The sequence below is a fragment of the Pogonomyrmex barbatus genome, unplaced genomic scaffold (assembly GCF_055798465.1).
Source record: "Pogonomyrmex barbatus isolate J1 unplaced genomic scaffold, ASM5579846v1 scaffold10, whole genome shotgun sequence".
Taxonomy (NCBI): Eukaryota; Metazoa; Arthropoda; class Insecta; order Hymenoptera; family Formicidae; genus Pogonomyrmex; species Pogonomyrmex barbatus.
The window spans coordinates 7,158,680-7,174,192 of record NW_028297099.1 but is presented as its reverse complement, the minus strand read 5'-3'; the positions used below and the strand labels follow the sequence as shown (position 1 = coordinate 7,174,192).

General features: G+C 40.0%; 2 protein-coding genes across 3 annotated transcripts; one reads left to right on the top strand and one right to left on the bottom strand.

The window, feature by feature from the left end:
- Nucleotides 1–432: 432 nt before the first annotated feature.
- Nucleotides 433–6,733, bottom strand: LOC105429719 (uncharacterized). Its single transcript, XM_011642871.3, has 4 exons — nucleotides 5,632–6,733; nucleotides 3,964–4,913; nucleotides 2,147–3,818; nucleotides 433–1,940 (listed from the first exon to the last, which is right to left on the bottom strand). The coding sequence occupies exons 1-4, from the start codon at nucleotides 5,792–5,794 to the stop codon at nucleotides 940–942; spliced, it is 3,786 nt and encodes a 1,261-aa protein (XP_011641173.2). The 5' UTR covers nucleotides 5,795–6,733; the 3' UTR covers nucleotides 433–939.
- A 137-nt stretch (nucleotides 6,734–6,870) lies between these two features.
- On the top strand, nucleotides 6,871–9,061 carry LOC105429718 (uncharacterized). 2 transcript variants are annotated; one of them, XM_011642870.2, is made up of 3 exons: nucleotides 6,871–6,956; nucleotides 7,365–7,995; nucleotides 8,266–9,061. In XM_011642870.2, exons 1-3 carry the CDS (start codon nucleotides 6,938–6,940, stop codon nucleotides 8,801–8,803), a joined length of 1,188 nt encoding a protein of 395 aa, XP_011641172.2. In that variant the 5' UTR covers nucleotides 6,871–6,937; the 3' UTR covers nucleotides 8,804–9,061. The 2 variants fall into 2 exon arrangements, with proteins under 2 accessions (XP_011641172.2, XP_088941738.1); XM_089085612.1 differs by having other exon boundaries at nucleotides 6,905–6,956; nucleotides 7,330–7,995.
- The last annotated feature ends 6,452 nt before the right edge of the window (nucleotides 9,062–15,513 follow it).

Genomic DNA, 15,513 nt, shown 5'->3' with positions numbered 1-15,513 from the left:
TGATATTACACTTGAGGTACACGTATTAATAATGCGTATTAATATGGCTCTAACTGGCTCTACTTTGAATTGCTTTTTCATTGCGAGGTTTGATATTTATATGTATTTACAATTTGCGAGAATGCACGCGAGTTCTTCCAATTATGAATTTCATTTTTGTTAACTCATGTAAAATGCCAATTTCATCTCCATTTCGTCTCTGACATTTCAATCTGAGATAAAACATCTTGTTATTCGTTGAAGAGCATTATATTTATATAAATAAATATATATATAGAACAATGTCATGCGGATGACATTGTTACTTGTGTATTTTGATATGTACACGGGATTCCGTTGTTGCGATATTAGTTTTCTTATAACAACCAATGTGTCCGTTTATTTTCTACTGATAATCTATAGATTAGGATATAATAAGAAATCTATATATATATATATATATGTATATATATATATTAATAAATTAGAGAGATCGCAAAATCACGCAAGGGAATTAAATCGTACTTCTTGATATGCATGTGTTCACGTTGTAACGGTATGATTACGTGTGCTCTGATCTGACGCGAGTGTATGTGAGATAATGTGACAAATACTTTTTCCATTCTTTTTGCAACTCTTTTGTAGAGTTCTGAAACGAATGATTCTGGAGAAGCATTAAAGATATATTTATCGTCGTACTGTTACTATTCTAAAAATTCTCACTAGACAGCTATAGACGATCACTGACGAAAGAATAAAAGTTATTAATAAAGGAAAGAAGTTACACTAAAATTATGTATTTTAATTAATTTTCAACGAGATGTAAAATTTATAATTTTTACCTGTATAATTTTTAATTTATTAAGTTAATATCACATGATATCCTTTAATAGTTATTATCAGATATCAATAAATGTGCGCTACGGTCTTCATATATATTATCTCGTATTATTTCAGTATTTATTTCAGTTTGCAGCCCAGAGATAACTCGTGAACGTTTATCACGAGTTCATTACTGGCTGTAGTATTGCCAATGATTATATGATCTTGCATAGTAGATACGTTATTATTTTTAACATTATCGTGCAAATGTTCGCTTGAAATTTGTTCTTCAAACTCATCATATTCCCTCATTTCTAATATTTTACTTCCGTTTGTTTTTACAGCTTTCGATAATATCCAGAATTTTTCGCTAGTCCTCAGATCGCGTATTTTCTTTTCTTTGAGCGTTTTTGTGTTTTCGTTACGTTTTGCTTGAGACTCGAGTGCATTTTCCCCGGAACGTTTCAAAAGAGAAAAGGGATACGGATAATCTTGCGAATTTAGAGAATTTTTCAATCGACTACGTATCAAGAGACTTCTCTGGATCTTGTAAGGTCGACCCAAATCACGCGTCGATATCAGGTCACGATTCGATGTACCGATCAATAAATATTTCACCTTGGTTTTTTTATTTTCAATTATCGAATGTTTTATCTTGCGTATTTTTTTATACCCTTCTTTCGTGGAAATTCGTAATAAGTTTGTATTGCGAATATCATGTTCGCTGGTTTTGGCAGTTCTATGATTTAAGCCGAGAGAACAGGGCAGGGGTGAATCAACGAGTGAATCATGATCTTTTGAGATCAATTTGGGACGATCGCGTATCGAAACGTCTTCACCGAAGGCATTTATATTTAAACTATTACCGAATATCGCACAACAAATTGGATGTAACAATCTTCTATTCAGAGAAATTATTTTATTGATAAACGCAGTCACGTGGGTGCCAATGACAGAAAGTAGTTTCGAAATTAAGCTTCCTTCCACGTCGAAATGATAAGGCACGTTATTCTTACAAAAAGATCCTAAGGTACTTCCTGTGACATTGTTGCAGCGGGATAAACGTTTTGTAGTCGTAATTTCTGCTCTCGTTATCGAACTCGGATAAGTTCCTACGCCATCCTCGTTTTTCTCGTTATCTGAATTTGAGTAAAAAAATTTTTGATTTAAATTCTTTTATACTTTATATTCCGGAGCGGAGGTATGCGATTTCCAAGAATTATCAACTCAAACGCAAGATAGAAAGCCATTACAAATCATAAAACGGAAATGCGGGAGATTACTCTCCTCCTTCTTAAATTTAAACACGAGGAATAACGCTGGTATAAAGAAACCAATGACTTACCTGTCACATGTTTATGCAAATTTTTGAACGGAGGAAATATATTTTTCGTTCTTGATAATGGCCATTCGTTCGTGGCTGTATTTTTATCTTCTTTGAATGCGGTTTGGCATTGATGATCGAAACGGAGCTTCGGAAGATCCAATCTCTTTGAAAATATGTTTTCCGAGCGATCTTTTCCAGTAATGTCGCGCGTGACCGCACTTCCTAGGAGACTTTCGATTGTATCGTGATTATCTAATTTTTCGATATCCGGATCGGTGGTTAGACTCATCTCTCTTTCACTTGTTATTTCCCTCTGGATTTTTTGTTCTCTTCCGTATTCCCGGTTTTTATCGTACACGATATTCGTCATCAATGAGACAATGTGGAATCTTGTTTTCTTCTTACTTTTCACTGGTGCTTGACTTGTGCTTTCCGCCGTCATATCCGCGGACGATGCCAAGATTTCGTCGCTTTTACCTTTCTGTTCGTCCTCGCTCTTTTCTTTTCTTGATTTTAATATAGTCCTTAGCGAAGCATACATACCGCTCGGTGACGTTCGTTCCGTTTCTCTCACACCCGAGGCTGGAACTTTCGCAACGGTTGTAGCCTCTTCTCGATCAGATTTCAACTCCGGCGAGACGTCTTGCAAATTTTTAATCTCAATATCACGTTTTTTAATCATCGCATCTTCCCTTGGAATTGCCGTTTCGACTTCTATTCGTTCTTCAGATTGCCGCAGGTCCACCGAACTTTCGAACTCTTGTCGACCGCAGCCACGAATCTCGATTACATCTCGCGCTTTGCAAACGTCCTCCACATCGATCTTCTCGCCGAGCGTAACCACCATGTCGCTCTCAGATTCCGTTAAAGACTTCATCGATTCATTCTCGATGTTGACGCAGGCCTTGGGTAACATCCAACATTTTCCATCGCATGGAACTCCGCCGACCGACATCTCATTCCTCTCCCCGTATTTTCCCTCGTATCCCTCCGCGCTGATCCTCACGCAGACACTCGACATTAGCTTCATCAATGATGACGTCTCACGTCCCAGCTCCTCGATGTTACTGACCGTCATCGCGTCTATCTCGATGATCCTCGGTCGGAGTTTTTTTTTAGCCTCGTCGATGCTCTCCTCCGACGTCGTCCTGTCGCAACAGGTGCAATCCTCTTTGGAACGCTGCGGAGTCGCCGGTCGTTTCTCCTTCTCGTCGTCCGTATTTTTCGAGGGATTCCTGCCGGCTGCTGGGGCAGCCACCGGTCGCGCGGTAGTTTCCGGCTTTGTTCCCGTGCACGGCTTCAGCAGCAGCCTCTTGGGGCTTCGCGGTTTTACGCATACGAATGGATCGGGCGAACGAGTCTCCAGCGGCAGCGTGCCGTACAACTTCCTGGGATCCTCGAATCTCGCCGTGTAGCACGGCCTGGCGAATTGTTGCACGACGCGCGAGGACAACGTCGGCGCCGGCAGCATCGCGCATCGTCTGCGATCGAACTCCGCCTCCACCTGACGGATCTTGGTCTGGACGTTGCTCAGCCGGGTCTCCGCGATCGCGCGTTGCGACCGGTACGGCGCGAAGTTCACGTTCACTCGCTCGTCGCACTCCTTCTTCCGCAGCGCCGTCAGGAAGTCCCGCAGCTCGGCGTCGGACTTGAGGGCGAGGACCGCGGGATCTATGAGATCGGTCTCCACCTTGGGAGAACAGAAAGCGAAACATAGAAAATAAATATCTAGAAAATAAAATAAATATATAAATATTAATGTAAGATGTAAATATAAAATAGTGCGTTTAGTGCGACATTAAAAATTTCTCCAAGCAATTTCTTCCGTTAATTACCTCCACGCCAACTCCCTGAATCTCCATTATCTTCTGATTGACGAGCCCCTCGACCTGCGCCTTCAGTAGATTCATCTTCAGCTGCACCAGCGTGAGGATCGGGATGATGTTGGGCGGCGGATTGGCCGTCATGTGCAGATTGATCAGCGCGTTCACTTGCTGCGCGTTCCTCGATTCCGACAGCAACTGATCCTTCGTCAGGACGCTTATCGCCTTCTGCGCCCTCGACATCGTATCCTCCATGGTGGTGGTCACGTTCGAGCCCGGTACTTTGCGTAGCACCAGTCGCGTGGCAGCGCACGGTATGATGCCCTGCATCGATAGAAATTGGGACGCCAACGCTTGCAGATGCAGCGAGGACGGGCAGTTCCTTTTGGAACAAATGGCATCGTCGAGGGTGGGCGTGCAACGATGATCGTCCGTCTCGGCGGCGTCGTAACGGCAACCGGCGCGCAAGATGTTTCTGATCTCCGTCGAATCCGTCTCTCCTTTTCGGCAGCATCCGCAACTCGGCGCGGCCTCGCGTGTGCGAGCGAACGGAGAATCGCAGAACGGCAGAGGCACGGGATAGGGGTAGAACGGCGGGGGTGGCGGATAACAAGCCGGGGGGTAGGCTAATCCGCTCGGCGGATATGCCACTGGAGGGGGCAAGGGCGCTATTTGAGGTATCAAAGGAGGCATAGACGGTTGCTGCTGTTGTTGCTGTTGTTGGGATGCCGGCGATTGCTGGCAGGTGCCGGGCAGGATGAAGATAGGCGCGGCACTGTTGACGCACGCACGAATTTGGTCCAGGATATTCTGTGGCAGCTGGCCGCAGCCGGGATAAGTCGGTGGTAGACCGGTTTGGAAAACGGGACGACACGGATTCGTTATTGGCTGCGACGCGCTTGGCGTACATTGGTGTGTCATTATGTAAGTATCCGGCTGGCAGACGTGTGTGAACGGTCTTTCTGAATAAATACAAAAAAAAAAGAATCAGAAACATCAGTCATTTAGGTCAATCAGGTATTTTTGCATATTTCCCGTTATAAAATTATTCTGTTAAGAATTTTATTAAAAACTAGCTGACTCGATCGTATTCTATATAATATGATTTTTAATTGATACCAATTTGAACAAACAAATAGAGGAAAGCAATAATTATACAATTAATTAATTATTGTTTTAAAAATATTATTAAATATTGATTATTTATAATTACTACATATCTATCGAGAAAATATCTACCATTAAAATTTCAGATTTATTCGGCTATTTTGAATTGATATTTAAAGAAATTACATTAATATTTAGTTTATTATTATTTGGAAAATACTATTATTAACATAACTGTAAAATATATATACATATATATAGTTAATCTGTCAAAAATTTAAATGGATTCATTTATAATTTTTAATTGATCTTATTTTAAATAAACAAATATCAAGACTTTCCAATTTTATAATTATAATATACACATATAAAAAAATCGGATAAAACGTGAGAATAAATTTAAATCAAATGTACTTTATTCAGTAAATATTTTTTTATTCATTGATTGAATAAAGTATATTTTTTTCTCGCGAACTTATTATTATTATAGATTACATTTTCAAGAAAGGGATTTAATTTGTATGACAATTAAATTACTACGTAATTTAATGTTTGACATGATCAGCTCTGTACCTTGAGAAGTTCCGGAATATGGACCGCATGCAGTTTGCATCTGCTGAGTGCTGGTTTGCCGTTGTTGACATGTTGGAAAATTATACTGACTCGTCTGCACGGGTACGTTCTGACAGGGCGTGACCTGTGACATCGAGGCCGCGTTACAGGGCAAATTAATCATCGGTACCAGAGGCTAGATCATTGATTTGCTTTAACGAATTTAGATCCCGACTGCAGCTGTCGTGCCCGTTTATTCTCCTTCGCGATCAATAATGCATTATTCCATTCGCAGCATGAGTTTACTGCTTCGAATTAAGGAAAATTACACATAACAATTTAGATACTGAATTGAAGGAAATGGAGGAAATGTCAAGCACGAGATGTTCCGTGCTTGTATTGTCGATGCTTTCAGATTAAGATTTGAAGTTGGAGCGATCTGTCAAAATAAAGTTATGCTATCGATAGTTTATAAAATATTTTATTTAACAGAATTTGTTGATACAAAATGATCGTTTCGATTTTTAAAAAGAGAGTAATTTTATCGGATTTTTATTTAACGTCTAAAGTCTCGTAAAACGTTAAAAACGTGTATTTGCTGTGAAAACTTTGCAATTTGCACTTTGTCTTCAAAGTTTAAAATTTGTTATGACGCAGCGAGAGAAAATTTTTCTCTCAACATTTAAAGTCCAGATCTCACGCATCATTCGGCTACAATAAATCCAATCAATTATATAGATCCGATTAGAGCGAGTAATTTCTTTAACGACGATAATCTCTATATAACGCAATTTAAAGTTACTTCCACTTTTCTCAAGATCAATACCTTTTCCCTGATTAAACGCCGATGAAAATGTACTTAAAGAGACGGCGACGTTTCCTAAACGGTTCGTCACGTCTTGGCGTAAACTTGTTTGCGACATCATTAAAAATCAATAAAAACGGCTCGTATAAATCCGAAAGAGAAAGAGAAAACGTAATTGGATGCCTTATCATCATTTAGTTTCAGACTTACGTTTCACATAATATTTTCTATCTAAGTTTGACTCTGAAGTTTTTTTTATATTTTGAGATAAATTAATAAATAATGATTATATATATATATTATAGATAACATAGAAAGAGTGGAATCATTGACTTCTCTAAGAATTACTGGCTTTAGAAAATGTTAAAGACATGACCGTGTCTTTAGGTGTCTTAAGGCTTGATCAACCCGTTATGCTGGTATCAGTTAGACAAAGAATGTAGAGGGGAGATCTGTCTGGAATGTGTAACGTAGCTCAGTGAACGCTCAGTTTGTAGTGAAACGTGGTGGGAGATACGTCGAATGAGTCTGGAATACGTTGGTAAAGTCTGCGATCGCGATTACTTTCAGATAATGTTTACAATTACGTGAGCCACTCGCGTCACCGCGATAATTTGATTATTGGTAAAAACGCACGTTTACGTCTGCGCCGCACTTTGACTCGGCACTCGAGGCTAACGACACGGTTAAAATGTTTTTTAATTATTCCGTCGCCTGGCGACTCGTTGCACTTCGTGACGATAAACATTATTAACGCGCGCGGCACTCGTCGCGACAACAACGTTATTAGAACGAGCGGGCTCGCGTAAAAAAAAAAAAAAAAAGAAATCCTCATAATTCTCGACTTTCCGGCTTTAAGCGCGCGCACTCGGCAGTGTCGGTGTGTCCTTAATTGCCGCCGCGTTTTATTACAGCGATATTATTTTCCCTTTCGCCATGCCCGACCCAGATCCCCGCGCGAAGCCAGCGGCGGGGCCGGTGGGGGAGCCGTCGCGCACATGCCATGATTGCGACTTCATAAGGCGGATATTGATACCGGAGATGGTCCACGATCGTTGCTTCTGCGAGCCGGGATCCAGAGAGTTTGTCGAGTTTGATTCCGCTGATGTGAAGCACTTGGACCGGAAGGGGAGCGGTCGCGAGAACACGCTACACCGGGTGACGGCGCGCGTAAAGTTTTCCGGCGTGACATGCAGCTTCCCCATTATTATCAAGCTGCCTAAACCACATACGGATTCTCCGCCGTCCGGCCCCTTCCTGAACGAGGAGATGTTTTACAGCAAGATGACGCTCGACTACGGGACGAACGCCGTCCCGAGGTGTTACCTGTCCGACCTGGGTCGATACGATCGGGCCGCTATCGCGCTGGAGGATCTAGCCGCGCGTGGTTACACGCAGGTAGATAATAAATTGGACGAGGATCATCTGAAATTATGCGTGAAAACTCTGGCGGCGTTTCACGGTCGAGGGCTGAAGCTGAGGGCGCACAAGTTTTCCATTTTCAGGGAATTCTATGCGAAACTGTCCGCACCGATGGACTGGTTGTACCTTCGTACAGATACAGAGACGAGCATCGCCAGGTAAATTTCTGATTTTTATATGCTTGTGTTAAAAATAACGAAATAAAATAATTGTGTTTTTATCTTAAAAATATGATAATTAACAATTGGCGTGAATGAGAAACTGTTTACAAAACGATTCTGGATTTTTGATATAATAATAACATATTAAAATATAAAATTATTAAATTTTAATAATTATTAATTTTAATTATTATCAAAATTAATATATAAATTATATATTTTAATGACGTTTTGATAATTACTTTTTCTATCTTGTGTCGCCTTCAGAACATCGCCTCCAGAAGCGCGATCGGATGATCCTAAATGTTTCGACTCTTCAGCATATTCCGCATTGCCAGTTGAGGCAGATCTCTCGGGAAAAATAAAAAAAAAGTGGGACGTAACGACCAAACTGGAGTACAACGATTTTTGGACCATCTGTCATGGTAATTTTACGCGGGATAACTTGTTGTTCAGATATGAGAATGGGAAACCGAACGATGTGAAGGTAATCGATTGGGGAACAATGAGATATTGCTCACCATCGATCGACTTTGGTCACGTTCTTCTGCAAAATCTACCCGATGGTGATAATCTGTCGGAGATCGAGACATTCTGCCGGAATATGTTGCGAATTTATTTAGACTTCGTGAAAGACGAGTATCAGGAAGTGGATCGCGAGCTTTTGGAACGAGACATTATCGCCAAGTTACCGTTTGCGTATGGCAGAATTGAAAATCTCATGTCCAAGGAAGAAATCAAAGAAGAAATCACCAAGAGGAGGATAATGTTACACACGCTCGACCGTTTGGGCAGCTTCGACTAGAAACTGTTTTCATCGTGTATTGCTGTAGACATCGCAGCATACATTATTCTTTATATCTTTCAAAACATTAAACCTTATCGCGCGTATTCGTCGATAATGGCATATATCGAAGAAAGTGCTGTTATGAATTTAAGTCCAAAGGTTTTTCACTTTTATCGTCGTGCTTTTATTATTACAAATGATGCTTCCGATGTAAAAGACACTTTGTGTCGCAGGAAATGCGCAGGAAAATAAAATATTTGATTTAAAATTGCGAAATTACTTGTTTGATTCTTGTAATTTTTATTTCGATGTTTGGAAAGAGCTTCAAGTAAGACAAACTAATTTCTTCATAACAGGCATTATATTAGTATTATTGAGAATGATATAAATTAATGTTGTAATACCATGTTATAAAAAAGTTTTACTATTGTTTCTCTTCGCTTCAGCATTTTCTTTTAGATAGCTTATTGCAGGATTGGTTGTTTTTATGCGAAATATGCACGTTGCAGCTACTACTAGCAGCACATACCAGCTGCTACTACGATATACAGTATCGATATTCGGCGATGAAATGCAATGTACGGCCTGTTCTGCTTGGAAATGCAAGTCCATATTGTTACTTCGGATTACCCTTTCTTCGATTCTCTCGATGCCGGCATCTATTTTCAGGTTTATTTGTCATTTCACCTTCTATTAATATTATCCTACTAATAATCTCCGTCAGGATAATTCCAGAATAACAACAGATTCCGAAATAATTACATAGACATTATCAGTAAAAGGGATATTTTTTAGATTATAAATAATTACGATCAAATTTATATTATTTATTTTTATATTTTTTTAAATAGATATTCCGAGCTGAAAATTAATCATGCGTTAAAAGAATAAAAGCAACGAACGAGTGTTTCTTCCTGTTATGAATTTCCGTCTGGATTTACAGGAATTATCCTGTGCGTCTTTCTCGGAAGGAATTAGGAATTATCAATTACGTTATCTCATCTCTCAGACATTTCCACAGTCTCGGTTTGCTCCGGCGCGGTATTTCGCGAAGCTTGGGGCTGAATTCTCATTGGTCGACGTACGCCGGGGTTCGCTTGCTGGCGCAGAGATGCCCAATATATAGCGGCCAACAAAAAGATCAGGATGATGACAGAAACGAACATCCGTCTTGCTCCACAAGTGGACTTCACTGCGGCGGTTATGATGGGAGGGCATGCCGACGGGACTTGCTTTGATGGAGGGCATTCCTGCGCCGATGCACCGTAGCTGCCGTTACACTGGCAATGCGTCCTTGTCAAACCCCACCCCATTTGGAATTTAGTAATTTTGAAGGATTTTTGCCGAAAAAACAGGATGTCAGCCAAATTGACGTTGAATCGAATCGGAGCCAAATCAGATTGTCCCCCCGGTCATAACAATGAACGATCGCGCTCGATTCTGTGTGTGTGTGTGTGTGTGTGTATGTGTGTGTATACATACACTGATCATTTTTACTCATGGCCGATAAATAAATAAATTTAAAATACGGCTCAATAAATAATCGAATTATGAATTTGAAAAGCTACGTGACGTTTTCAAAGTTAGTAATTTATAATAAAAGAAAATAAAAAGTAGGATATACGAGGTTAATGAATCAGGCGAATAAATTGCTAATTGCATCCATTAATATTCAAATGATTTAGGAGTATCGTTCTTTTTTCTGCCTAGATTTTCATTACTAGCTAACAACGAAGCAATGGGGTCGCGGTCGCCTATAATTCGTGCTATTCCAGCTGTAGCGATAGCCACGTCCTGATTTTACGGCATCGTGGCGCGATTCGAGCAATTTTCTGTTTTGCCGCTGCTCGATCCATTTTATTAATGAGGCAGGGTACAAACAAATACAAATGAGACTATTCCCATGCGCGCGGTGCTATTCGCGCGTCAGGTGGATGTATATATTTGGGTTAGTTGACCGCGCGCTCTGGGGGTGCAGAGAGATTTGGCGCTTCCGGACGGCCCGGAGGATCGTCCGTTGCAGAAGCGGATAGAGTCAGAAGTTGGAAATTATGTACATAGTTGACGACCCCCCTCCCCCCCCCCCCCTTACGGCTTTGGCGTTCGTCTATCTCTGCGCTTATGGATACAGATGTTTGCGGCATGTTGATCGCGGCCCCACAGAACAAGCGTCGTGCTTCTTACGCAGGCATAATATATTCGGCTGCGTTTATGTTTTCTCTCGAACAACTTGCAGCCGGGCAGCATACCACTGCTTCAGTTTCATAACCGTCGAATAGTAGGGTTTAGATTATTTGACCACCACCGCCGCCGCCGCCGGGATGCAACCCACACCAACGATACGGAATCCGCGCCGTAGCCGTCTTTATCACTTTTGCTTTTCAATTGCCGTCAACGAATTTGTTTCTGATAGAATCATCTCGCGATTGACGTAACGGCCGTAAAATCGATAGGATTGCGCGCGATAACAATTTAAATTTAATATCTCTTTCAAAATAAAATTTCATCGCGGAACTTTGCGACACGTCGTAATTTTAAATTATTTTATCTGCGAGGGGCAAAAAGATCAAATTGATATTAAATGACATCTCTATACGCGATCCAAAATTAAATTTTTACGATAAAATGTATATACATGTATAGGCGATTAATCGTTCTTTTATATCATTCAAAAGTATAAAATCAGTCGGGAAATAAAGAAACGTTAATAAAGAAACAAAAGTTATTTTTCTGGCACACACGTATTTGTTTAACAGAATTGTTTTTGCAGAGCGCATTATTTTGAGAAGCCCCGAGTGGGTTAAGAGAGCAGTGAAAACAGCTCGTCTAAGAGTAAAAGACTTGACGGTGAGATTTCAAGATTGGACCACCCCGACAAAGTTGACGGGGCACTGCCCTCGTCTATTCTTTTCAGCTCCGCTTTTCTTAATTCCGCGTAGAGGGAGTGAAAAGGCAAATGCAGCACCACCCGCTCCACTCTTCCTCGAGAGGGTCGCGCGCTCCATAATGAAGCGGTCCCCGCAGGAGGTAGGCGCTTTAATTTTGTGGGTATCAGCTGTACGTCGAGCCGGGCGCGAATTAGCATTTATTAAAATTTTATCGACCTACAGACTTAACAGCTTTGCGCCCTCCCTTCCATTTCGCCGATGCAACGCTCAGCGGAAATACATAAAAAAAAAAAAAAAAGAAAAAAAGGATAAAATAAAGCGCTCGATAGCCATATCCCGAGAGCCGGCCGGTAGCGTTCTCGGTCGCGGAATCTGGTTGAAAATTTTACGGAATCGTTAATCTTGGAGGACTCCTTCCGACGTCAGTCGTCTCCCGAAATATATGCGTAACGTACGTGAATGCGCGCGTGACAGGCGGAATTATTATCCGGCATATCCCAACGAGGAATGCCGTTCGAAAAATTTCCAAATGCTCGCGTGTTTCTCGCCCTCACCTCCGCTCACTAAATTTTTCACGCTTGCATACCAACATTATGCGACATACCTCGCGGTTGAATGCATCCTGACGTCCTCGCGCTCCCGTAAAGAATAATCGTAGACTTTACTTATGAGAACCGCGGCGGTTCTTCAAAATAATGATTCAAGAGATATTAAAATAAATGAAATGTAAAATAGGATATCTGCACATATATCTACGACAAAAAAATAAGAAAAAAAAATACCTATAATAAATTGTAACATAAATGATTAACATAATTAAAATATAAAAAAAGTTATTAATAATGTTTTCCCGATTGTGTTCATTTACCGACGCTACTCGTCGCCGCAGGTGGCATTTTTCGTCACAGCTGTCATATTCGTTAAAATAGACTTCGAATTTCGTGCTGCTTTCTCGTGTAGAAGGTAAATGTCGCGACAGATTCTAGCGTTGTTATTCGCTAAAAGCCAATCGCACGTCTCGGAAATGTCGGATGAAAGTGTCGGACGAATCTTGTGTCAAACTTGGAATTTTTGGCAAGTTTGTATCTCGAGGGAAGGAAGGAAGGAAGGAAAGAAGGATGGTATTTCAACGGTATATGGCTTGGAGTAGAAAATGACGTCCATCATATTGCTTTGGCGAAATACATCGACTTGTGAATATATTTATTCATATAAAAAATTTATTATAATTTATTGTTTATTTAACAATCAAAGTTAAAAGTGAATATTTTTTCAAACTTTAAATGGGTAACTGAAATTTATCAAGTTAATAATAAATAAATTTTTTAATTGACTCCATTAATATTTAAAAATGTTTATGTTCTTTTTTATTCCTTCCTTTCTCTAAAAAAAAAGAGAATCTATTCGATTATACATGATCGATTATACATGTATCTTTTTGAGATTATAGGCATAGTCAGAGAGGAAGGAGAAATAAGGGATATAACCCCCCCGAAATTGCCTATATTATATTTTCTTCAGATAAAAATTATGATTTACAAAAACCAAAATTGATTTTTCCATTCAAAGTCAGGAATAAGAAGACACTCTAAAATATCCAAAAAATATTTTATTAACGCAAAAAATTGCTATTTATGATAACAGGATTGATAAAATCTCCCTTTTCCGAAAAAAAATCTTGGATGCTTGGATGCCCATATGATAAATTTTATTATACAGGGAATACATATATTAATCATAGAATAAAAGTACTTATTTGTAATATCATAGAAACATTGACTATGAACTAGCACAAATGATTCGAAATGTTTGATTACTCAATCAAAACAAGAAATTTTATCAACTGACCATAAAAAAATGTTTCGAAGCATTTGTAGCAAATAGATGAACTCATTATCTACTACCTACAGTATACTTCTTGACGAATTAATCGTTCTCTGACTTGCATTTCGTGTTTTATATGAAATACGCAATTTTGCCGATCATACATAAAAAAAGACATAAAAAAAGAGATTGCCAGCGAATAATTGCTGCACATAAAACTAATATGGAGATTTGTGTCGTGACGTGACGTGTTTGTATCGTATTGTACAAACGTTTCCGTGCGAGTCGCAGTTAAAGGGATAGATTTTTGCGGTTGGATTTTCGGTACGCGGGAATTCGAAAAAAAGCGCATTTTCGCTTGAGTTCGTTACCACGAATGAACTGCATCGCCGTGCGATAGTGCATTGTATGCGGTGTTAAAATCGCCGTTATCGTTTTACGGAATTTACGTGACGGCGCGGCGTGCCGCGTGTCCGTAACGAGAGAGAAAGAGAAACGAGTGATGAGAGAGAGAGAGAGAGAGAGAGAGAAGAGGGGAGGAAAGGGAGCTTCCAGTATCTCGTCCAGGGACAGAGGGGGTGGGATGGCGAGGGGAAGTAGAGGTGGGAAATGTTGCATGCCTAATCAGACAACGACGGTAGACAGTGCTTTATGCGTTCGCTCCATCTGTAGATTTCCGTTTAATAACATCATCTGTATGCAGAGGTACATTATCTTTAGCCGTCTCTTACCCGCTTTTCGTTGCATCAACCCCGTTCCCGCCCCACCGAAGGATTTCCACGTTGTTTCTTTCTCCGTGACGTAACGTCGGTTGTTTGTTAGGACGCTCGTTAGGCGATCCGCGTGCGATCTCTTTCGGCAAATAATTCCCGAATCTCCGCGAATTCATTTTGCATGATTCTCGCATTATTACAACGTGAGAGACGTAAAGATAAAATTCGCAGTTTCGAATTGGCCTTTACATTAAGAATTCAGAGTTCTTTTAGCGTATATGCGTACACATAATTTGTACCGCATGAATAATTCGTACTATATTTCCAGGTAAAAGGCGTATAACGAAGCTAACACATTTAACATTTTTGTAATTTAATTTTATAATAAATAAAGTACTGGCAATTTATTCATATTTTACCGGAGGGCTTTTTAGCATCACTATATAAAGTTTGGAAAATGGAGAAATTGCAAATTTTGCTTTTATATCAAAAGCAAAGTTTTTTTTTTTTTTTATACATTAAAAATATGGTAGGGACATATCATTAATTAATTAATCCGCAAAGAGAAACGTTTGAAAATCTATTTTCGAAATTAACGTTACGAGAGATTTTTAGAGAGATACGCGAGGCAGATTGTTCACTGCGCTTTTTTCTCCACGCGACGTTTCGTAATCTCTCGTTAAACCTAGGTACCTAAACGAAGGTAGGTTCGATAAATTAGTACTGCGATACCATCTCCCTCGAACGGCCGTTTTTCTTCGTGTTTAACTTTAAATAAAGCGCAGGGAAGTCCTTCCGTAAAAGCTCCCAGTCCTGATATCGACTATGTTGACGACCACGGGACTATGTCTACACGGACGAGCTAAAGCTTGGTCTTAACCCTTGCCTGCCCTTGTCAAAATATGTATGTCGGGATAAGTTTCCGTGCCTACGATCTTAATCCGACGATTATCCGACGCTAAATAATTTACGTGAATTGCTGCCGTGCGCGACGACACTCACGCTCGTCTTTAATGGAGGCTTTTGGAAAACGCGCGGTATAATTAACGCATTAAATTATTAATCAACATGCTATTACATAGCAGATAATTAGCAATTAAAGTACATTCGAATTATTAATGCTTTCCCGTTCGATCCCGTCCGTTATTGATAACGTAATATAAACGCGTTGACACAATTTGGTTAATAAAATTTAATTCGCTCTCTGTGATATATATATATATATATATATATATATATATATATATATCTTGTGCTTTATCGACAGATCTAACGACATTTCTCATTTTGCGTATTTGTTATA

What these genes read in the sequence shown, in the direction of transcription:
- LOC105429719 (XM_011642871.3), bottom strand. Translation starts at nt 5,794, where the DNA reads ATGATTAATTTGCCCTGTAACGCGGCCTCGATGTCACAGGTCACGCCC. An exon ending in ATATTCCGGAACTTCTCAAG is followed by an intron (nt 4,914 to 5,631) that starts GTACAGAGCTGA and finishes GTATTTATTCAG; the next exon opens with AAAGACCGTTCACACACGTC. An exon ending in TTTGCATAAACATGTGACAG is followed by an intron (nt 1,941 to 2,146) that starts GTAAGTCATTGG and finishes ACTCAAATTCAG; the next exon opens with ATAACGAGAAAAACGAGGAT.
- LOC105429718 (XM_011642870.2), top strand. An exon ending in ACAGAGACGAGCATCGCCAG is followed by an intron (nt 7,996 to 8,265) that starts GTAAATTTCTGA and finishes TGTCGCCTTCAG; the next exon opens with AACATCGCCTCCAGAAGCGC.